The 24,268-nt window shown below is 43.1% G+C and overlaps 1 protein-coding gene across 1 annotated transcript in view; it reads right to left on the bottom strand.

Annotated features, from left to right (window-relative positions):
- Window positions 1–2,623: 2,623 nt before the first annotated feature.
- Window positions 2,624–24,268, bottom strand: part of ASL (argininosuccinate lyase) — a 201,960-nt gene continuing 180,315 nt past the window's right edge. Inside the window, exons 16-17 of the mRNA XM_069226880.1 lie at window positions 12,498–12,604; window positions 2,624–3,058 (exon numbers count right to left, since the gene is read on the bottom strand). Coding sequence (XP_069082981.1) covers window positions 2,914–3,058; window positions 12,498–12,604 — 252 coding nt within the window. The 3' untranslated portion in view covers window positions 2,624–2,913. The remainder of the gene's footprint in view (window positions 3,059–12,497; window positions 12,605–24,268) is intronic.

The raw sequence follows: 24,268 nt of genomic DNA, 5'->3' as shown, positions 1-24,268 counted from the left end.
AATTCGCACCGTATCAGATATTAATCGCCACAATGAACTGTCCGATCACTGAGGATAAAATCCAGCAAGCCATTACAGCAATGCCAGCTGGTAAATTTCTGGTCCTAATGGCCTTCTTATTGAGTTTTTTTTTTTTTTTTTAAAAGGTTCTCCTCACTTTTATCCACTCACATTCAAGCTCTATTTGAAGAAGTCCATCAAAATAGCATACTGCCCTATGATCACTGAGTAGCTGTGATTTTGGTAATACCCAAACTTAAAAAGCACAGGAGCAGAATGTGTCCTACCGTCCAATCTCCCTCATTATTACAGAGACTAAAATTTTGGCTAAGGTGTTGGCAAACAGACTATCAAAATGTATTTGCATTTTCATGCATGTTGACCAACATTTATGTCAAACAGAAGTATGAGACACAGTCTAAGATGCCTCCATGTCATAACGGTGCATGTGGGACAATTGAAGACGGAGAGTAAGTTAATTCTATTAGATGTAGAAAAGGCCTTTGATACAGTACATTGGACATGCATGCTCCACATATTGAGATGCAGGAATACTGGACCAAGTTGTTGAGCAATAATGAGGCTCTATAGCGTTCCATGGGCGCTGGTGAGAATTAATAGTGCTCTATTGGACCCGTTCTTGATGGAGAGAATCATTCGTCAGGGTTGTCCACTCTCACTTTTATCATTCACTCTAGTGATTGAGCCAGTGACGGAGTAGCACCGAGTGCAAGTCCAGTTTCCCATGGAATAACAGACAAGAGGACAGCAGGAAGAATCTGGTCCACGCCTCATGGAAATCTATGGAGAATTCTCCAGCTTGGGCAGATCTCCAGTTGTATTATTGGACATCTCATCTGGTTCTGGTGAATTACTGGCTGTTTGGTGATAGACACGACTCTGCACTACGGCTTGTAATTGCTTGAAACACATGAGATGAAGGCTTATTATGTGGCGCTAAGGTGCCCCATCCCTTGTCCTTGGTTACGAGGATACCCGTTGGTATGAGACACTGAAGCACATTAAATGGCATGACACTCTGACTTGTATTACCTCATTATGGAGCGATTAGTGGTTTCCCATACAACGAGATTAGCTGGATTTAGTGAATGGCATCTCATAAGTATATCTAAAGGCTAAAAACTAAAGACAGTCCCCGAATACAGTCCACTACGAGCCAAATTATTTATCGAGAAATTGGGGACCAAGAGTATTTTGAGGATATATATTGTTCCCTAATAATAACGATCCAGATGGGAGGAGCATATAGGAAAAATGGATGGTGGCAGCAAGAGCCCTAGCAATGCCATTCTGCCTCATACTCGTCTAATTCAAATAAATCCAGACGTTCTACTGTATCCCAGAAAGAGTGTGGAAGATTGGCTGAGTCCCAAACCCACAGTGCCAATGATGCAAAGTATACAACGGTACTTACCTCCACATGATTTGGGAATATTCAGTACTATCCCAGTATTGGCTAGATAATAGCCTGTATCCTAGGAGAAGTGATAGGACGGGAGTTCACCTCAAACCAAAGATGATGTTATTGGTTATTACTGATGAATGGGGGGTCCATGCTCCATTAGAACTTTTGTTACTGTGGAACTACAGGTGGCCCAAGATGGATATCGCCAGACACTGGTGTGTAACTGGGGCCCCATCGGCACAAGGATGGACTAGAGTTATGGACTATTGCATTACAACGGAAGAAATGGTGTTGAGGGCCAGGAGCTGCCAGAGGAAGCACACCAAGATATGGGGCAAATGGCTAGAACACCACAATTACTTTAATAAGATGCATGAGAAACCTTACTCACTGAAATTGGGGATCATGCTTGTTTCCCCCCTACTGTTTATTGTCAAGTACTTCAATGATTATGTAAATGAGCAACATGTGTGGACTACACGCGCCCAAGAACCAGAACTAAAACTCTCTCACGAGAATGGTAGGCACAATCACATGCACAGCTATCTCGCACTCTCCTTCGCCCCACCTGATGAAAAAGTGCAGGTACATTATAGCAGTGATGGCATTCTGGAAACACAAAAGTAAGCCGCTCCACATCAATCAGAACATCAAGACACTTCCCAAGTAGTCCATACTCACAGTCAATACCCTTCCAACTAAGCACAGCAATGTCATACAGCTTAAACGGTCTATTCCTCGTCCTCTTTGTGCCACTATGCTCTCATGTGCAGCAACATGTGATACGACAAGATAAGAACACCAATTTGGTCATCTGACGACACCAAAACACTTCTTGCATACGACATACTAAAACACTTCCTTCGGATTACTATGCTACCCACCTGCAAAATGCTTCAGTGCCTTGGGAGGGCTATCAAGAGCAACATAAATGCAGGTATAATACAAGACTACATTATCCCCACCCCAAAAATACACCTTCTGTTTCTCTTTACAAACTTTGAAACTATGAAGTGGATTAATGTATGCTGTCATTTGCAGTGACATGAAGGTCACAAATTTGAATCCCATCAAGCAAAACTCTGATTTCTATCAATCTGACAAGTTTCATTGAATTAAACTGGGTAATGGCAACATCTGTAATATAAAGCAGTTTAAAATTGCAGAAGTGAAGCATGAAGCACAATATATAAATGATTACCTTTGTGGACTTTAGCTTTATTGCATACCTGTTGCATAAAGCAAACACATTTCTACTCAGAGAACTAATGTCAAGACAGTGAGAATCTTTGGCTTCTGGTTATGGGTGCCCAAGGTATCGGCAACACCAGGGGCAGAGTTACGGGGGACCTCCTGCCTCCTGCATAAGCACTGAGTGATGACGACTGAGTGAGGAAGAATAGAAACGGTGGAGAACAGAGTGCAAACGTCAGCATGATCATGTTTTTTTACTACATGTAGATATGAGTGGTACATTCAGAGGCACATCAATCCTTGCTTTTCTTCATCCAAGCTCTCAGCTGCTCAATCTGCAAGTTCACACTACTTTTAGCGGTTCCGCCTGCTGCGGTGTACTGCTCCACACTGTTGGTGTAGTTCCACACCTGAGACACGTCACTCTCAAACAGCGGGCTGTGATGACAAAAAACAGACAACACATTGACGCCAATTCTTTTGTATGATCTGTAATTTTATATTTTTAGGTCAAAGCCTTTATTTAAGATTTTGCTGCTGCAGTACATAATGGAAGAGAGAGAAAGAAAAAAGGAGAATGGGAAAGAAGAAAAGGAACTGTGCTCTAAGCTAAGCTTATTATCTTCTTGGAATAATATGATTTTTAGAAAGGACATAATATTGTCTTCTTACATTCTTGGAATTGTTTAGATTCATTAAAACCTTTTATAGAACAATTCAATAAATGTAAAGTATTATGCAATGTATTTCATAACTACAGCAGACTAGATATACTTATGTGGGGTCACAGATATATTAAGGTGAGGAGTTCTTGATATATATAGATATTTTTATTATTAAGCATACACTGCTTTACATCAACACCTACAGATGGAACCTTCTATTTTACATATTTTTGCCTTCTATTAACTTCCTTAAATCTGTAGGTTGCAGCAAAATCTAATTCTGATTATGTTGCATATAAAACGCACAGCAAATGAGTGACCAGCTTTTATATTTAGGTAATCTGTTTTGCCTACTTTCAACAGCTGGCTATGATTTTTGGCGCTGTTCCCCATAGGATGTCTTTACTTAGGAGTTGGGGCGGAGGGGCAGAGGGAGTGTCTTGATTCTAGTAGCACTAGGATAGGTGATGTGAATGCTCACTGCATGTCATTCTGTTCCAAAATTAGTCAGAGAGTTTGTAAATTCCCATCTGTGTATCAACAGGTACGTTTGATAATAGCTTCAGGTTTTGGTGTTAAGCTGGTGTTAAAACAGATGTCTATCTGGACATTTCCAAAACACAACTTTAATTGACAAGTTACTTACCTTTGGTAACACCTTATCTGATAGAGGCAATATCTAGTTGCAGATTCTTTACCCTACAATTTCCCCAGGCGTCAGTCTGGATCAGAGATTTTTCTCGAGCTGTACCCCCCTGCCCACTGTTAGGTGCGTCAATCAGTGTCATCTGTGTTGAATATGACATCGCAGGCCCTATATAAGTGACACCGCAGCAGTTTTTTTCACGAGTATCTAAATCAGAAGTGCAGAGCCATGAAGAACACCGACCACTGGTGAGTCAAAACTAGTGCCCTATAAAGGGAGTCCACGACCCTAGAAATCAGTTCGCAGAGGAGGAAGGATGGGTGGGTCGGTTAGAAATCTGCAACTAGATATTGTCTTTATCAGATAAGGCGTTACCAAAGGTAAGTGACCTATTCATCTGACAGAGACATCTAGTTGCAGACTCCTTACCTTGGAATAGATACCCAAGCAACACCATCCCCGGAGGTGGGTCTGCAAACTAAAATCATACTAGAAAGTCCTGCAGGACTGAACGGACAAAGTGCCCGTCCCTATGGACCTGACTGTCCAGGCAGTAGTATTTGGTAAACGTGTGCAGAGATGCCCCTGTCGCAGCCTGACAGATGTCAAGGACTGGAACTCCACGTGCTAACATTGTGGTCACAGCTTTAGATCTGGTAGAATGAGCACGCAAACCCTCAGGGGATTGCTTCTTAGCCAGTGCGTAGCACATTCTAATGCAGAGAACAACCTATCTGGAGATGATTCTCTTCTGCACTGTCCGACGTTTCTTCACACCCATATAATCAACAAAAAGTTGATCATCCACACAGAACTTTTGTATGATCAAGGTAGAAGGCCAACAATCTTTTTGGGTCCAGACGATGGAGTCTATCCTCTTCCTTAGAAGAATGTGAGGGGGTGTAAAAAAGTAGGCAAGGTGATGAATTACATGAAAGGGTGTAACTACTTTTGGCAAAAAGGAGTCCACACTGCGAGACACCAGTTTATCAGGATAGATGGAAAGGTAGGGCGGCTTAGATGACAAAGCCTGCACCTAACTGAGCCTATGGGCAGATGTAATCGCCACAATGAAGGTTTTCAAAGCGGAGAAGCTCAAAAGGAGCACACATCAGAAATGGCAAAAGCAAATTCTAATCCCACTGGGACATAATGAACGGAGATGGAAGAAACATACAAATAAGGCTTTTAAGGAGCCCATTTACAATAGGAGACAAAAAAGAGGGGTGATAAGGCAACCTCAAAAAAGCAGAAATGGCAGACAGATAACCTTTGAGATTACCCATAGCAAAGCCTTGCTGAGCAACAGAAAGGGTAACAATAGGACCTCAGAAAGAGGGGCAGAAAGGGGGTCAACAGACTTGTCTGTGCACCATGCCACAAATGTCTTCCAACAACAGGCGTATACCTTTTTGGAGGAGGTACCCTTGGCTGCAAGATTACGTTACAGACTCTGGGCGTAAGGTCAAAAGCTGTCAACTGCCGCTGCTCAATCTCCACACAAGAAGGTGGAGACTGGACAGGTTCAGGTGGAGAACCATCCCCTGCTGCTGCGACAGAAGATCCTCCCGAAGGGGCAGTCTGATCGGAAGATGGATGGCCATGCTCAGTAGCTCGGGATACCATACTCTTTGTGCCCAGTCCGGAGCCACAAGGATTACTTGGGCCCGAGATCTTCTTGAGAACTCTGGGAAGAAGTGGTATAGGCAGAAAGGCGTACAGGAGGACTGTGTTCAACTCTAGACGAAAAGCGTTGCAGAGTGATTTCCGCATTGGAAAATCCAATGTGCAATACTGTTGAAATTGCACGTTCTCGGCGGAGGCAAACAGATCTAACCAAGGCTCTCCCCACTGCTTAAAGAGACCTTGTGCCACCTCCAGATGGAGAAGTCATTTGTGATCGACTAAGCACTGTCGGCCAAGTTTGTCTATTCTGGCGTTCAGAGAGCCCACCAGATGTTGAACCACCAGGAAAATACCATGATATTCCAGTCATGTCCAGAGGCAGAAAGCCTCCTGACAATGTATGGATCCCTGGGTGTCCCTTGGAACAGAGGCTGAAACTGCAGGCGCAGAACCTGGAGGGGCCCCTTCCAACTCCACAGAGCCCGAAGCTGCTATACCGAAGACAAGTACAATGGTCTGTGTGAGAATAGGACTGGATGAAAATCATCAGTCCTGGCTACTAGTTGAAGAAGTTGCGGAAGAAATAGTTACTAAAAGGGATTCTGCAACAGCAGACTTTATCATTCCTACAGGTGAAAAGATGAACATTCTTTGTGATGATGCTGTTCAAGATGGACTAGGTGCAGAATTGTATGGAGTAAAAAAGGAAGCAAGACCAGTCACTTTTATAAAAAGGGATGTGCATGTAGCAGAAAAGAATTCACCAACTCATAAAACTGAGTGTTTAGCACTGAAGCAGGTTACAACCGAAATATTTAAACAACACAAATATTTAACAGCTACACCTGTGACAGAATGAAAACCTAGTTGGATGCAACTGGACACATATGGCTCACTGCTCTATATTTATACAATTTTCACCAACAGTACTACTAAAGTGATGCAGATCTTCTGTTCACAAGAACACATCTATCACCATCCACAAAGAAATGGAGTGAAAGTGGTATGCAACATCTGAGACAAAAACGCAGAGTCACTCGGGACAGGGCTGTGGCATATCAGAATCGGGCAATTGACAGTGGGGAGAGCAAGATTTGGCCCAAGCCCCTAAAAGGGTATCTGTAAGTATTTCATTAAAGGGCAAGAAGGACTCAGTAGATGGTTGCTCCAGCTTGGGCACTTCTGTTAAATCCTTGGTTTTGACCTCTAGGGTGGGAACCTAGAATAACCAGGGTGTAAGAAGCGCTCTCCTCAGTGGCAGAACCAGAGGGTTAGAGAAGTATCAAGTCCACTGGCCTCTTAAAGGGTATCATACCAATTCTCCTTGTGGTACAGCTGCCCAATTTCATAATCCGCGTTGTGATCATTGTCTAAATATGTGCCAAATAAGGAATGCAGTGTATGTGCACTTCTTTGTGGCATGGCAAGTCAAGTGAAGGAGGTGGCACCTCAACAGAAACCGAGCACCACCGTGGTCGAAGTCTTAGCGGTGGGGTTCGGCATCAGAGAGCACAATGGGAACCTCGTCCTCAGGCATCAATGGGGTTGTCACTGGAGTTGAAGCTCCTCAAATTGGCATTAAGCATGACACCAGAGGTGGAGTTGCAATAGGGGCTGGAGGATGCCCAATGGTGGATCTGGAGGGCCCAACTAGAGCCGAGGTAGAACCAGCCAGCGCTACCCTTAATGGATGCCTCTCGGATACATGGGGCTCTAAGGCACGCCAGATGGAGGCGGTAAGGATCCAAAGTGTTCTGAACTCATTGATCTGCCTCAGTGTCGTAGATGACCCCGGAAACTCGGGTTGTGCCAGGACAAGTTGGGGGATTGGATCTGATGCCAATCGACTTAGGAAGCGAGATCAAGAATCACAGTGCCGCCTTTGCACCTTCTCAGGGTATGTGTCTAGCAAGAAGGGGCTAATCACCTCTTGGATTTTTTATGTTTTTTACTTGACTTATTTAAAGACTTGGAGCGCAACATTAACTGACCCTGGAAATGACTCCTGCAGCTTCTTGACCAGGACTGACCCTTCAAATTGGATCAGTTTTGTCGCAGAGCCTTCCAGTGGTTGGAGATATTGAGTTTTGCCTCACAGTTTTTTATGGACTTCGAGTTGATCAACAACGTCTTAGGGTTGAATGCCAATCAGAATAGGTCAAGACATGATCAGTGGATTAAGAAACAAGCTCTGCAAGTATGAAATACAGTACTGTTTCATGGTTTATGGAAGAAACAAAGTAAAAGATGAATGGACATCTGAACTATATAGGGTAGAGAGCAAACCATCTGATGTGCCTATTTACAAAGTAAGTCAGGAAGACAATAGAAGATAAAATCAAATCCTTCAAACAAACCACTTACTATGAGTAGGGGAAGAAATAAAAGTGCCAAATAAACAATCATTCTTTGAATACAACCAAGAAACCCAATTCATACCAGAAACATGCTGATTCAAAGACCAGAAAGAAAAAATACCAAAACTGAGGATCAGAGAAACCTTGACAATGGAGATTCTATCATGTCTGACATGAACTTTGTAAAAAAGTATGGCTATAATATCCTAGAATTCCTACAGGACCAGCTGCTGTCCTGCCAGAGGATACCCCAGAAGTGTTGTGCCTTGTGGAAATTAAAAGTTACAACTGTATCAGACTCAGAGAATTCTGATTAGAGTACGGTTATCACTCTTGCTGACCAGTAACCCCAATTCGGGTGTAAAGTTTTTAACACTTTGCACATGAATCAGAATTAACAGATTCAAATTTTGCATGTGGCTTTTTTGCCTCAAATACATTTTAGCTGGTGAAAGTTCAAGTCTGTACAGAGAAAAACAGAATATTCAGATTTGCTCATTAAGGAACGAGGAAAAGTAGTATTACTGCAGTTGTTACCCCATTCTGAAGTGCAGAACTATAAAAGAAAGAATAACACTGCACCTTTTGTCATCAGTATTTACCGGGTGTGGTACTACCCTGTAGGAAAGTGGAGTATTATGTGGTGTTGGGATTAGTCCTCACCATGTAATACTCTCACAATACCCAAGAGATGGTCCTTGGGTTCACACTATTAAATCCTTAGCTCACTCCTGGTAGTATGGCAAAGAGCAGTCAGGCTTTACTTAGAGGAACATGTGTTAAGCATTTCACAGCACAAACATGGATGATATGTAATTGAAATGACTTGAAAAAAAAAATGGACACCAAAAAAAAATAGAGCATATTTTTATATAAATTTAGACACAAAACAAACAGTATAGGTTTGGGAGAACTGGAGATATCGATTTTAGATCAATACAAAATCACTGAAGAAATGGCATTTAGACATTGCATTGAAGTAAATGGGAAAATGTAATATGTTGCAAAAATGCACTTAAAAGACGAGTTGCATGGAACGCTTGAGGGGTTAAGCTAGTGCAGTCCCTGGGACCAGATCATGATAGTCAGAGCAGTTTTACCTGGCCCTTGGAGCCCAGGTGCAGAGTTGTCCCGGCTGTCCATGGAGCTGAAAGGGACTTGCGTTGTAGTCAACAGCAGGGATGCCAAGGGTGACTAACAACCACTTGGGGAGGGGTGAGGGGTTGGGGGGGTGCGGAGTCGAGCTGGGGGGAACCCTTGCAGAGTTAAGCTAGTGGTACTGAACGGGGCTCGTACTGCTGCCGATTTTAGCACTGGCACGATGATGCTGTCAGGGAGATGCAAAATCTCAGCTGGGGCTGGGTTGCAGATGTGGGATGCAGACTGCATGCTTTGCACTGCAGCGTTGAGTGAAGGGGTTAGTTACCAGACTGGCAACCAACAAGTCTTGGAATCCTTTGGGAAGTTACCGGACACCAAGGGAGTGAGGTAGTCACCTGCATCTTGGAGCCCGGCTGGACTACGACTCTCAGAAGACACTGAACCACCTTGTTGTTGACAATCCCATGGCGGGCCCGATGGTCGATGAAACGTCTGATTCTACAGCCGTTTTTCCCTGCAGTTTTCATGGGGCTCATGCCACCAGTCCAGGGGAGATTGAAGGTGCTTCGGGCTTCCACAGGTGTCCCTCTGGTCGGGAGTGGTGAGTTTCAGCCAAGGACGAAGGTCGATCACGCAGTTCCCAGTCTGTTGCCTCAGGGACATAGTTTCCCTTGTTTGCTTCAGAGCAGTGGGCAGAGTCCGGTTGTCAGTGACACAGAGCTTCTTCTGGTCCTTCTTTGAAGTTGGTCGATCAGATCTGAGGTTCTGCTGTCAGGGGTGTCCCTTAAATCCTGGATTTAAGGGAGTTAGGGGTGTGGAGACTAGTGGCCAATGGGCAGCTAGCTCCTACAGCTAATCGGACCCTGAGGTGACCACATGCAGTGGGACTAACAGCTACCCAGAACCCTCTATTCTGTCACTCCTAAGATGGCAGAAATCACAGTTTAGTGCACAGACCAGGCTGCTCACCCTAGAGATGTATCTTGCTGGGGGTGTGCCCAGTCCTGCATACCCAATTTCCTATTGTCTACATGCAAATGTACCTGTGGACGGGGGTAGGACAGCACAGATGGCTATCAGGGGCAGTGCAGCCTTTGAAGCTCACCGCCATGATAGGTCTATTTACTGCTCCAGCTGGGGTTGGGGGGGGTTGGGGGTGGGGGGGGCAGGGGCTTTGTGGCAGGAGGTGTGACCTCCTGCCAGCCTCAGCCCTTGGTCTGACCTCTGGGAGCGCCCAGGTGGCCTGGCAGGTCCGAACTCTGTCTTGGCAGCAGCAAGCGTGGGAAAGTGCGGGATGCTCGGCCAGAGCACACAGGAGGATGGCAAACAGGTGGAAAACCTCTAATGCGCTACCTATGTGCATGCCAGCTGTTCTGACATGGAGGAAGAGAAGGCACATTGTTTGACACTAAACGCGACATATCTAGGCAGTACCATAATGGAGCTAGCAGCCCTGGTCAACCAGGACTCAAGTCCCATGTCATCCTATGGACTGGCCTGCACTTATAGTATACCTCAAAGGACAGGGTTCTTGTGCTTACATGCCTGCACCTCAAATATAATGCACCCTGCCTCCTGGGCTACAGAGGCCTTCCTTAGAGGTGTCTGACGTACCTGTAATGCAGTGCATGGTACTGTGCCACTCCTGGTGAGGGCACAATCGAACTCAAGCAGTTTGTAGCACTCTTGTAATTCGGAATGGCAGGCCTGCCATCGTTCGTTTGCCTGGGTCCTCCTCCAGGGTGACACAACCTTATGCTGCAGCCCTGGGAACCCCTTTACCATTTATGCCCTGGGTTTCATTTAATAGGAGCTTACAAAAGGGGTAACATTTTACCAATCAGGAATTCACCATGTCAACATGGCAATTTAGAGAGAGAACACATACACTGAGGCCTGGTTAGCAGGTCTCAGTGTACTATAAAGAGTCGAATAAAACAGCATCTAGGGGTTCAAATGGGGGCAAGAGCCCCAGTTTTCTTACAAACCCATTACAGGGGTCATTTAAAGTTTGGCAGAGCAGCAGCACAGCTGTAAACCAACAGTACTTCTGCCCTAACATACACTCCTTGCCTCATTCAAGGCCCAGTCTTCTTAATATTGTTGCTGAGACAATGAGATCAAGGATCAAATATAAATTTCCTTTGCTGGGACTGGTGTTGGCAAAGCACTGTATTGCCATGCCATTCAGTGTCTTAAGCCACCCCGCTCAACGATGGCATTCTATTAGAAGGATCTCTTAGAATGGGCAACTGCAGAGGAAATCAGGATAAAAATGGTCCTGCCAGATAATTTGGACACCTGTCCTGCAATGCTTCACACACTGATGCTTCCAAATGAAGAGGGGAGTTTTGTGGAGGGGAGTTTTTTTAGACTTGTTGCAATTTAATGATATGAATTATGAAATTAGGCTTATATTTATGTAAATGTTGTTAAGGACCATAATTTAAAATGTCTCTTTTAATATGTCACAATTATAACGTTTTTCTGAATTAGTTAACTTGTGTGTCATAACTATTTTTGTCTGTGTAGTTATATTGAGTAAAAAACTTAGTGATTTACATTTTATGTCTACAATAATATTAAGGTGGAGAAATTAAGCGATATACTGTTTACTGTGGCAGGTAACTGTGCATTCAGACATCATCTGTGACTAGCTCAAAGAGTTCAGTATTATATCATATTGGGTTATTCACACATCACAGTCACTTAGGGCCAGATGTATATAGCACTGGTCGCAAAATACTGGTCGCAACTTCTGTCTTGGACCAGTATTTTTGTGACAAGTGTGGTCATTTGCAAACCGACCTATGTATTAATAGGTCATTTTGCAAATGACTGATTCCTTTAGGGTCCCAATTCGACCTAAGTCATGAACATTAATGAGGTAGGCTGAATATTGCAGCCCACTAAGAATCCAAGCCATCACAGGGATCTTGATCTGCTCCGATCAGCAAACCACTGTGACTGTGATTGTTTGTATTAAAAATGTTTTATTTAAAATCTATTTTACTTAACATTTTTAACATAACCTAATTTACTTAAAGTAAAAAGGGATCTATTTTTTTTTTAAAAACTGAAAGTGTGAGTCCCACTAAGCTAGCCTCTTCTGACTACTGAATAGGTATGGGTCGCAAGCTCAAACTGCGATTAGGTAACTTGTTATTGAATCGCAATTTAAGGCATATTAATAAGAAAAGCCGATTTTGCGATCACTAACACACCGATTCTGCGAATCGGGCTGTTTGCAACAGCAAAAAATGCTTCATACATCTGGCCCCTAGTAATGTATGGTGCACCAGTATACTCCTCTTGTTTACTAGATCAGTGCCATCTTCAATCACATCAAGGGGCACATTAGAGGTATGAGCTTCTAAAACGTTAATTTATTATACCAACTTATACCTACCATTCTTCAACACATTTCTTCCAACAGTGCTAATTCATACAGTTTCCCTGATAGAATATCTGGAAGCACAAACCTAATGCCCCTGAGGTCCTCCAAAGAGAGGTACTTGACAGAAATACCCTTCGTCTCAGCCAAGTGAACTGCCTTCCCAGAGACTCCATGAGCTTGTCGGAATGGCATCTGCAATGAAAAAAGTACATAATACTTAACAAGAGTAATGCTTAAAATAAAAGTCGGACTGAAATAACAGTATGATTTATTTGAGGTTTGAGTCATTTAAACAAGCTTCCTTATAATAAAAAGAATGTAAACAAAGCTAGGCCTCCAGTCTTTCATGCAACCAAAGCAGACTTGGTTGTTGACATAATTTCCTGGGGAAATCACTGTAGCAGCAGACCTTTGGCTTTACAAGGTGCAGCCTGCTCTTTCGGATTCTGGAACTAAACTCAAGGTCTTGTTTGAAAAACGTTTTGGGAAGAGCAGGTGCTCTACCCAAAACATACCTATCTACAAGTGCAATGATTTTCGAACCCACCTGTTCATTGTCTGCGAGTCAATACAATATGAACAGAGTGTGTGGTACATGACAACTTTTTGGCATTTTAGTCACTGCCCCTGTGGTCTTACCTGTGTTTATGGAGGCATTTGGTCAGCCTTTTGGGAAACCCCTGGTACAGGGCGTTGCGAGAGTCCAGCACTGAGCTGGGATCATTCTGGCTAGGGTGGCTGTTTGTTTTTTTGATTCGAGGTTGGTGTGAGTCTAGTAATGTTTATAAAATAATAGCAGTTTGTGCTATTTTATGTTCCATAATCCTAGTTCCATCAGCAGTGAGAATAGCACTGTCCTCAATACTATTCTGTTTGGCATTCTAGCCAAAAGGTAGTGGAGCATTGTACAGGTCAAAGACAAGAATAAATTCAACAAGTAGTAGGAGAGGTGCTTGTTTATGTTCTGCAGGTGTGGTTCATTGGAAGCTTAATCTATGTTCATGTCAGGCTGCACTATTACAAATGTCTTTGTATTTCACTGGGAATCAGTAGAAGTGTATTTGTGTGCTGTCTGGTTGCTTTGACTAACTGGCATTGCTTTCATTGCTGACTTAGATCTGCAACCACAAATATCACCCTCTGCTCCTTCCCGCTGAGATCCTTACTAGGAAAGGGTCGCATTAATGGTCAATTTTCCTGAAGCATCCCCCTTAAAGAAGAAACACCTCGAACTGGTCTGAGATTAAGAGGCCACTACATTACATCATATAAGGGCATTCAGGCTTATTTTATCGTTAACAAAGCACATATGAAGCTTGAGTGTATTTTTCACAGGCAATTACACTTTTACTTTCCTGACTGCATATATTGCTAGAACATCTGAGAAATTATAGTTTAAGCCAGTAACTTTGTGTGCGGTGCATGGATATCTAATTCAACCTGTAAACTGGTAAGAAAAATCATCTCCTTAGTGTACTCTGGAATAAAGATTGCAGAGCACGTAAAAACAAAATAGTTAACTTGTTTATCTTGGACACTTTGTAAGATCGTTATTTTGGCACTGCAGTAAACTGCTAGAAAGTGTCGCAAAATACAAGAAGTCTTATGATATATATCTATGTTGTTTTACTGTAGATGTGGAACAATGATTGAGAAACATGATATACTGAACATTGAAAGGTAAGTGTTAGAATTGGCGTCTTTGGCAGGGTCATCCCTCTAACTATTTGCCTTCAAATCTTCTGTTTTGCTGACTTGCTTTTGTAGACCTTAGGACTCTGCACATCCTTCACATCACAGACCAGGAAACTGATATGCGTAGTCCCACAGGGCTTGCCACTGAGCCCTACCCTTTTTAACATATACATGACACCACTTGCCAAAATCATCTGATCACAGGACATCACAGTCATCTCCTACCCCGATGACACCAAACTCATCCTCTCCCTGATGAATAAGAAAACTGCCACAAGAAACAACTTCACCCATTGTATAACCATGGCAGCAGACTGGATGCAAACCAACTGCCTAAAGGTCAACCTGGACAAGACCGAAGTACTGGTCTTCGGCAACAAGACCTACAGATGGGACTCCAGCTGGTGGCCTCCAGAGCTAGGACAAACACCCACAACTTCACCCACAGACCACAAAGGAAATCTGGGGATCATCCTAGATAACAAGCCCAACATGACAGCTCAAGTCAATACAGCGTGTACCTCCTGTTTTCACACCCTGCGCATGGTGCAAAAGATTTTTAAATGGTTGCCTCAGAACACCAGATGGACTGTCACGCAAGCACTCATCACCAGCAGGCTGGACTATGGCAACACTCTACACCAGAATCTCCTTTAAAATACCTACACAGACTTCAGACCATCCAGAACACTGCCGCAAGACTCATACTCTACTTTCCATGCTGCACCCACCTCACACTGCACGTCAGGAAGCTTCACTGTTTCCCTATTCACAAGCGCCGCCAATTCAAACTTCTCATGCACACATACAAAGCCTACACAACACAGGACCTGAATACCTGAACAGCCATATACACTTTCACCAAGCCACCAGGCACCTACGTTTTTCCTCACTCACACACACTCCCTACATCCGCAAAAGCAAAACTGGAGGTCGCTCATTCTCCTACATAGTACCCAAGACATGGAACAAACTCCCTCAGCACATCACAGCCCCCTCCTCACTTCTTGAGTTCCACAAGAAACTGAAGACCTGGCTCTTCGTATAGGCACCTTGGGGACCACACACCAACACACCTGCCCAAATGTCTGGGTACCCTTTTGGGTGATTAGTACGCTATACACATTAACATAACAATGACATAACCACTGCTAACCAGTGCTAAAGTGCTTGTGCTCTCTCTTTAAAACGTGGTAGAATTGGCTTAGACCCAATTGGCATAATTAATTAACTTGTAAATCCCTAGTAAAGTGGTACTATGTGTGCCAAAGGCCAGTAAACTATATGCTGCTAGTGGCCCTGCAGCGCTTGTTTCATCCATGTAGGTGGCCCTTTAAAAATATGTCACGCCTGCCATTGCAGCCTGTGCGTGCAGTTTTAAACTGCCATTTCAACCTGGAAAAATAAACCTTTTGCCAGGTCCAAACCTTCATTTTTAATACATATGTCACCCCTAGGGTAGGCCCTGGACAGCCCAAAGGGCAGGGCGCAGTGTATTTAAAAAGTAGGACGTGCACTTTTATGGTTGATATATCCCAGTAGTGAAAAAATCTTAAATTTGTTTTTCACGACTGCAAAACCCACCTCTCTCATAGGATAACATTGGAGTTACCTTATTGCATTTATTAAGCTGCAACTTTCAAATGGGAAGCTCCAGAAGCTTCTCCCACTTATAAAGAGGCACCTGGTATAAATACTGGACCTCAGGCACCAACTCTTCAGTACACTTCTGGGCCTATGGAAACTGACAGAAGAAAGACTGAGAGGACTGACACTCTGCTGGACTGCTGCCCTCCTGCCTGAGTCAGAGGGATTGGACCTGAACCTGAACCTAGGCCTCCAAGAGTGACTCCAAGGGCTAGTCTGCTGGCCTCCTGTTCAGAGCCACAAGAACATTAGAGGCTCCCAACCACCTGAACCAGCACCCAGATCCAGCTGGACCACGTTCCTAGCCCCCAAGTGGAGCTCCTCAGATCATGGATCCTTGGTGTGGCCTCAGTGGAACTGAACTGAAATTTTTGGGCTGCAAATGGACCTGCTGGCACCAACACCCTATTGCTCTCACCGCCTGCCAATGTGAAGTTCAGTCCACCTGACCCTGTGTGCTACAGCACTGAGCGCGCATGGGGAGTGCTATCGCGGAGTTTCAGCCAGACCGCCTTCGACGACAACAGTATCTTTGTGCTACAGCGACAACCATCTGCGACACCCAGCCTGCATTGTGTGCTATAACGAGGAACGTCCACAACACTTCCTACCTCTTTGCAGCACACTCCACCATGAACAGGACCGTTTGTGCTGGAATCAGAACGTATCTTTTCAGCAGGACTAACAAGGGCCCTCTATCTGACCCGTGCTCTATCACAGTTTGCTTAAACATGTGACTATCTCCCGGTGTCGCATGACCAGATAGCTGTGAGTGTCGCTTTGGGCTTTCGGGAGCTATTTTCACTTAGATCTTTAAAATTGCATATTTCCAGTTGTACTGAATGGAGTTTTGTCATTTTGGTCTTGATTCATTAATTAAATAAATTCTGCGCTATTTATCTAAATTTTATGTCAAGGCAGGAGGCTAGCATTATGCATAAAGCCTTTTATTCATAACTGCTGTGCAGCTCCTTTAAAGACTTTTAGAACCAAATGATGTAACAATAACATAGAACCGTAACAGTCCATATAGTCCCACAGCAACAGTCGTCTTCCTCTTTTGTCTGCTGCTTCTTTGCAGATAAGTAGTCTTATTATTTATTTTTCTATGATTGTTGGATTATTGTTTTAAAATGATGTTGATGTATTTATGAGGTAGTTATGGGAGTAATTAGAAGGTTTTTACCCAATTTTTGGGTACATAGGGTGTTTGAAGACTCGTATGTGTATTAATATTGTTTAGTTTGTCTTTAGCTACAACACCCTCCGCATGCTCCGTAGAATCTACAAATGGATCCCGACGGAAACCAGAAAAAACAGTGACCCAGGCCCTCGTCAGCAGTAGACTTGACTACGGCAACGCACTCTACACAGGCATCCCTGCAAAAGACATCAGACGACTCCAACGCATCCAAAACGCCTCCGCCCGACTGGTCCTCGACGTACCCCGGCGATGCCACATCTCCCACCACCTGAGGGACCTCCACTGGCTCCCCGTGGACAAGAGGATCACCTTCAAACTCCTCACCCACGCTCACAAGGCACTCTACAACGCCGGACCCGCCTACCTGAACGACAGACTCAACTTCTACGTCCCCTCCCGCCAACTCCGCTCTGCCAATCTCTCCCTCGCCATCGTCCCCCGCTTCCAACGCAAGACATCCGGCGGCAGATCCTTCTCCTACCTCGCCGCCAAGACCTGGAACTCCCTCCTGACCCCCCTGCGACAGACCCAGGACCTTCTCCCCTTCAGGAGACTCCTCAAGACCTGGCTCTTCGACCAATAGCATTACCCCCACCTCCCCCCCCCCCCCCCCCAGCACCTTGAAACCCTAACGGGTACGTAGTGCGCTTTATAAATACTGTGATTGATTGATTGATTGATTGATTTAATATTGTCCATTACAAGTATGAGCGCTTTCAGTAACAAAAAAAAAGAAAAGGGTTTTGAATTTACCTTTGATGTGAAGGAAAACGGTTAATTCTTACATATTTGCGAGCGTGAGCTGCTCGCGTGAAGACGGTGTTTGACAGCGGACACGTCGCTCGTGCAAAGTGGAGCGTGGGAGAAAAATAACTTCAGTATCGAGATGCATGTGCAGTATATGAGACGCGTGCTCTGTTTCTGTAACAGAAACGTGTACACAGTTGATGGTGCGCACGCATTAGCGTGCTTCAGACACTTTTAGTTTGTTTTTAGAAGGAAATTGAACTCTTTTGCTTAACGAGCGACGTGTTCACGTTGCGTGGTGCTGTTGCTCGGCAACGGCCCTCAGGCTTTCGGAGGGCCATTACAGACAAATGATTACAGAGTATCAAGCGCGTGTTTTTGGAGGAAAACTTTGACACAATGGAAAGGCAGGTCAGCCCTGCAAAGGAAATGGTTGGTAAATCCAGCTAGAAAAACAAGGAATATTCTGATGAATATGATGAGTAAATATTAGATATGAATGATGAGAATGATATAGATGAATTTGATATTCTAGATAAAGTGGGAACAGGACAGAAAAAACAAGTACACGATCCTTTGGGTCATACTTTATTCAAGCCTTCTGATGTGAAACATCTGCGTAGTGCGAAATGGTGGTCTATGCGTCATGTTGCTGAATATGTAAGACAAAAAATTAGAAAACCTTTGGAGAGGAATGAAAGAAATGTCATGAGGGCAGAATGTTCATGCCCAGTGATTGGAGAAAAAGATTCAATGACTCTGAACCTGGATCCAGATTTGATTACTTACCTGTTTGAACTCGGACGGGACCCACGGAAAGGTTTGGAAAGATCAGCGTCAAGATAAGTTACTAGATGTGTTGGGTCCATTAGCCAGAATTTTTTATATGGTGGAGGAGTCGTATGTGAAAGGCTCAGATTTAGATATTAATTTGTTGAGAGGTTGGAGCCAAAGAGCAACTTGTTTTTTAGGAAATGCTAATACAGGCCTTATTCATAAGAAAAGAAGGGAGATATTGTTAAAATAAGACCAAAATCGGGAGAGTTAGCAAAGAAGGAGTCTTCTGAGGAATCAAAAGGACTGCTTTTTGGAGAAGGCATGATGAAGGCGTTAAGCAAATATGTACATATGTTTACGGCCTTAGATACAGCTCATACTTCTATGAGGAAAGTATTTGGAGATGGGAATTTATATGGACGAGAATCGTTTAGGAGCAGTTATTCAACCAATTCATTCTATCCACAAAGAGGCAGAGGAGGTAGAGGCAGAGCAGGTCGTGGACGTGCTCAAGTTAACAACTCAGGATCTCATTCAGGACAAGGTGAGTATGAGGACTGGAACTGTTTTTTCCCTGGGAAGAATCGCAGGGAGAATACAAATGTTTATAAACAATTGGAAAAAAATAACAAATGATGGTTGGGTTCTAGATAAAGTGAAAGGTTAAACAATAGAACTTCAGGAATATCCATATCAAGAAATAGAACCAAGGGAAATATGTTTCCAAAAGGAAGTAAGAGAGGTAGTGATACAGGAAATTCATGGGATGTTGAAAAAAGGAGCAATTGTGAAGGTGGACGATTCAGAGAAAGTATTTGTGAGTACCTTGTTTGTAGTGGAAAAGAAGGACAAGGGTTGGAGACCAGTGATAAATTTGAGAAATTTAAACAAATTTGTGCTGTACAGACATTTCAAAATGGAAGGCATTCATGTTCTGAGAGCGATTCTCCAAGAATGAGATTGGTTAGCAAAAATAGACCTAAAAGATGCTTATTTTATGATTCCCATGAAATCACAAAACCAGAAGTTTTTACAGTTCAGGTGGGAAGGACAATTATTCCAATTCACTTGTCGTCCTTTTGGACTATCTTCAGCACCTTGGTGTTTTACAAAGTGTGAGATTGATTATCTATTTGGACGATATCTTGATTATGAGTCAAGAGAGTACTTTACTTTTGGAACATGTGAAGATAAAGTGTAGGTGTTCTGGAGGATTTGGGTTTCATAATAAACCAGGAGAAGTCAGTTCTTGCACCACCACAGAGGATAGAATTTTAAGGGTTTGTAATAGATACGGTGGAAAGTCAATTACAATTGCCAGAAAGAAAGATTACATTAATAAAAAGGGAGATAAAAAATGTCTTGCGGAGGAAAACCATTACTTTAAGGGAATTGGCAAGGACAATTGGTTTGCTATCATTTTCAATTCAAGCAAATTTCCCAGGGCCCATTACATTACAGGGCACTCCAGAGAATCAAACATCTAGCATTAGCTCAGGGTTAATGGTATGGGGATATTGTAAACATTTCAGAGGATGCAGTGGAAGAATTAAATTGGTGGATTAAAGAATCTGCAGGCTTGGAATGGGAGAGCCATATTTGGTTCAACACCGGAGTATGTTCTGGAAACAGATGCAAGTACGTTAGGTTGGGTGCAGTAATGGGAAGGCAACTGACAGGAGGAAAATGGAACATCAAAGAAAGGGAGGATCACATAAATTGTTTGGAACTGAGAGCAGGAGAATTAGCAATTTGAAGTTTCAGAGATCAATTGAAAGGATGTTCAATTCTTTTGAAAATGAACAACATTTCAGCTGTGACATATATAAACAAGTTAGGAGGCAACAGGTCAAAGAGGCTTTCGGAGTTAGCAAAGAATTTTTGGGAATTTTGCATGGAACAAAAGATACAGGTGACAGCACACTATTTACCGGGAGAAGTGAATACAAGAGCAGATTGGGGTTCCCTCTATATTTGGGATTACAGCAAATGGAAAATCATGCCTTATGTATTTCAAAAGATAGACAGAATCTGAGGACCTCTGGAAATAGATCTTTTTGCATCGCGGTTAATGAATCAGTTGGAGAGTTATGTGAGTTGGAGTCCAGATCCGGGGGCGAAGGCAGTGGATGCTTTCAGTCTGGATTGGAGCAAGTTTCTGGGCTATGCCTTTCCTCCTTTTTGTATGATTCAGAGAGTTGTCGTGCAGGTGAGGAGACAGAGATGTCAGTGGGTACTAGTGACTCTATTTTGGACAACACAAGTGTGGTTCCCTTCGGTTATGGAATTAGCAGTAGAGGATCCAATCATGATAGAGGCATCCAAGGGTCTTTTAAAAGATGTAAATGATCAAGAGCATTCTTTGATAGAAACAGGGATGCTCAACCTTCTAGTTTGGAAGATCTCAGGAGAAATGAATGCTTCAGAGGGCTATCTGGAGAGGCTTCAGTTATTATACGAGTCATGGGCTCCAGGAACATGGAGAAGATATAGGAGTGCATGGAAGGTTTGGTTATGTTAGTACACTGAGAGGAATCTGGATCCCGTGGAGACGAATTAAGTTATGGTAGCTAACTTCTTAGCAGAATTGTTCAGAAAAGGCTTGTCTTATAGAACAATAAATTGTTATAGGTCGGCAATTGCAGCAGGACATTGTTTGATTGATGGTTCTTCTATTGGAAGGAGTACCTTGATATGTAAAATCCTGAAAGGTATGAGATTGAAAAGACCACCAAAAATATATATACTACTTTATGGGATGTTAGGATGATATTTGATTTGTTTAGGAAATGGCCATCAAATAATTATTTGACGAGTAAGCTGCAGGCAGGGAAAGTGGCAACATTATTATGCATGATATCTTTTAAAGGAGTCTCAGATGTCAAAGCTCTAGAGATTTCTCGTAGATTTTATCAGCCGCAAGGAGTATTATTTGAGGTAAGAAATAGAACAAAGACTATGACGGAAAATACATTTTATCCAAGGTTTGATGAACATCCAGAATTATGTGTAGTAAGCTGTATAAAGGAGTATGAGGTAGCATAGGATGTGTGAGCATAGATCAGATGGAAGAAATCAACTTTTAATTTCCTACTTGAAACCATTTAAGGAAGTTTCTATTGCTTCAATTGCTAGATGGGTGAAAAATGTGATGAGTGAGGCTGGTATAGACTTGAACAAATATACAGCACATTCTGTAAGGGGTGCTATGGCTTCTAAAACTTTATTAATAGTTGGAAAGTTGGAGGAAATTATGAAAGCAGCTGATTGGTCAAGTGAGGAGATATTTAGGAAATTCTATTTTAAACTTAATGAGTATGTTGCAGTTTTAGCAATTGAAGCTTTATTAGAACATTGGAACATTGGCAGCTCCATTGAAAACAGTGCTCCGGACTTTTACTGGCCGGTAAAAGCCTGCAGCGCCAACATTCCAATGTTCGCTTTGTTCACAGCAAGTGCTGTGAACAAAGCCTCACGGAGCCCGAGGGGATTTTAATCCCCTCGGGCTCCATGAGGAATTGGTTTTATTTAATAGAACATTCTGCCCTGAGTGGCAGAATGTTCTAACAGCCTTAGAACCCGCCCTAGCGGGCTCTACCGGCTATTAAAGGCCCTCTCCTTTGTTAAGGGCCCTTGCCTTCGGCTCGGGCCTTTAACCCGGGAGGGGGCCTTTAATAGCCGGTAGAGCCCGCTACGGCGGGTTCTAAGGCTATAAACATGCATAATGCTAGCCTCCTGTCTTGACATAAAATGGTGATTCTCAGAGATTCACTACATAGAGAATCAGGATTTTATTAAGGCCAAGGAGGCTAGCATTATCCCTCCTCTCCCACCCATGGGAGATTGTAAAGTAAGAGAGATTATAATTTGAAGGATATTCTGTTTATGTGAAGTGTTAAATATGATTTTAGCAAGTTTTTTGTTTTAGATTCGGTTTTATATGCTAAATATGATTTTATTATATGATAGAAGTTGAATTTCTAACATCATTTTTTCTTTTTATTCTAGACGTATAAGAAGTTGGAGCGCTTATCCTTCCAGAAGGGGAAATTTAGGAAAGTGGAAAAAGGAGGATGAACATATTGGGAAAACAAAAAAGAGGAAGATGACTGTTGCTGTGGGACTATATGGACTGTTATGGGTCTGTGTTATTGTTATCATTTGGTTCTAAAAGTCTTTAAAGGAGCTGCACAGGAGTGGTGAATAAAAGGCTTTATGCATAATGCTAGCCTCCTTGTCTTTAATAAAATCCCGATTCTCTATGCAGTGAACCTCTGAGAATCGCCATTGGTGTGGGATTTGTCTTGGATTTTGTTTTCACTTTATTAGTGTTTGAAGTGCTGCATAAATACTTTACACATTTCCCCCGGTTAGGCCTGACTGCTGTGTACCGAGCTACCAGAAGGTTTTGAGTACAGGTTAATTTGGGGTTTGCTTGTGCCTCACACTGCCAAGGATTTTGGTTGCTGCGAGTAGGGTTTAACCCCCTCAACCATTAACCCAATTTCTCATAGTACCCTAATATTTATCCCTCACCATACATTTCACCATACGCATCTTAGATCGGTCTAGAGTTCAATACCACTCCTTCCTTTGTTAAGTGAAACCAATATGGTGGGTTTGTTGCCCTAAATGCCTGAGGCAGTTGCATCGTCTCCATAAGTAGGCTATTAGAATTAGGGTGGCGGGAATGAACTGTCTTCAGAAAGGTCAATATCTCAGAAGTAAATTTGACCTTTTTCTCTACAGGGGAACTAAATTGTGCATTATTGTTTTGCCTTTTTAATGTTACATTTTTGTTTGTTCACATCCCTTTTCCCAGGAGGCTACTGGATCATCAGCAGGTGTTCTGCTTCCTGCAGGGGGTCATATGTTCACAAGTGAGTGTTAGGTCCATGATTCCTCTGGAATAAAGCAGAGAGCAGCCTGTAACATATTCTTTTGCATGTTTTCTGTCATTATCTGTAACCAAATCCATTGCATGTTTAATTGGTGTTCCTGACTCTGTTCCTCCGTTGTGTTTTGGTATATGTGAGCTTTCCTTATGTATGAGATGTGGAGACGTGACCTTGATTCATCTCAGTTTTTGTGCTTTAGATCCAACTCCACCCTATCTGGATATGGCTATGAAGACCCTAGATTCACTTGTCTTCTACTTGCAGCTGGGTTTTCTAGTCACTGCTTTGACAATTAGTGACTGCTTTGTTCTCCTAATTCTGCTATGTTAAATCAGCTTTTGATGTTCTACCTGTTTCTTTATCTCTCCAGCAATTGCTACAGATCCTGCTTTGCTTGTGTTATTCCTTGTGTCTCAGCCTGAACCCTGCTAGTTGTGAGCTAAATATTAATGCCTTCCTTTTCCTTTGCTATTTTTATAACTGTCTCCCTGAAGTCTTGATGTGTTTATGCAGAACCAACTTCATGTTTCTAAAAGGAACCACTGACCTAATGTGTGGAATAAATGACAGATCTTGGTCAAACATAGTTCCAAAATGTTTTGCTATATTTTTCCATCTGTAGAATGTAGGCCACCGTAACAGACCAAATGTCAGAGATCTAAAGACTTGTGTGAGAGCTAACTAAGAACTCTGGTTTTAAAGACTATGGCGGTCATTTTGAACACAGCGGGATTTCCTGCTGTGTTCAGGCTGGTGGTCTTTCCATCGACCACCAGCCTCCTGCCGGCCGTATAATGTTTTCCCCGCCAGGCCGGCGGGCGGAGACAGTGTCTCTGCTCGCCGGCCTGGCGGGGAACACAGCCGCAACATTGAGGGCGGCTCCATGAG

Source organism: Pleurodeles waltl, chromosome 3_2, assembly GCF_031143425.1.
Source record: "Pleurodeles waltl isolate 20211129_DDA chromosome 3_2, aPleWal1.hap1.20221129, whole genome shotgun sequence".
Lineage (NCBI taxonomy): Eukaryota > Metazoa > Chordata > Amphibia > Caudata > Salamandridae > Pleurodeles > Pleurodeles waltl.
This window is presented reverse-complemented; position numbering and strand designations above follow the sequence as displayed.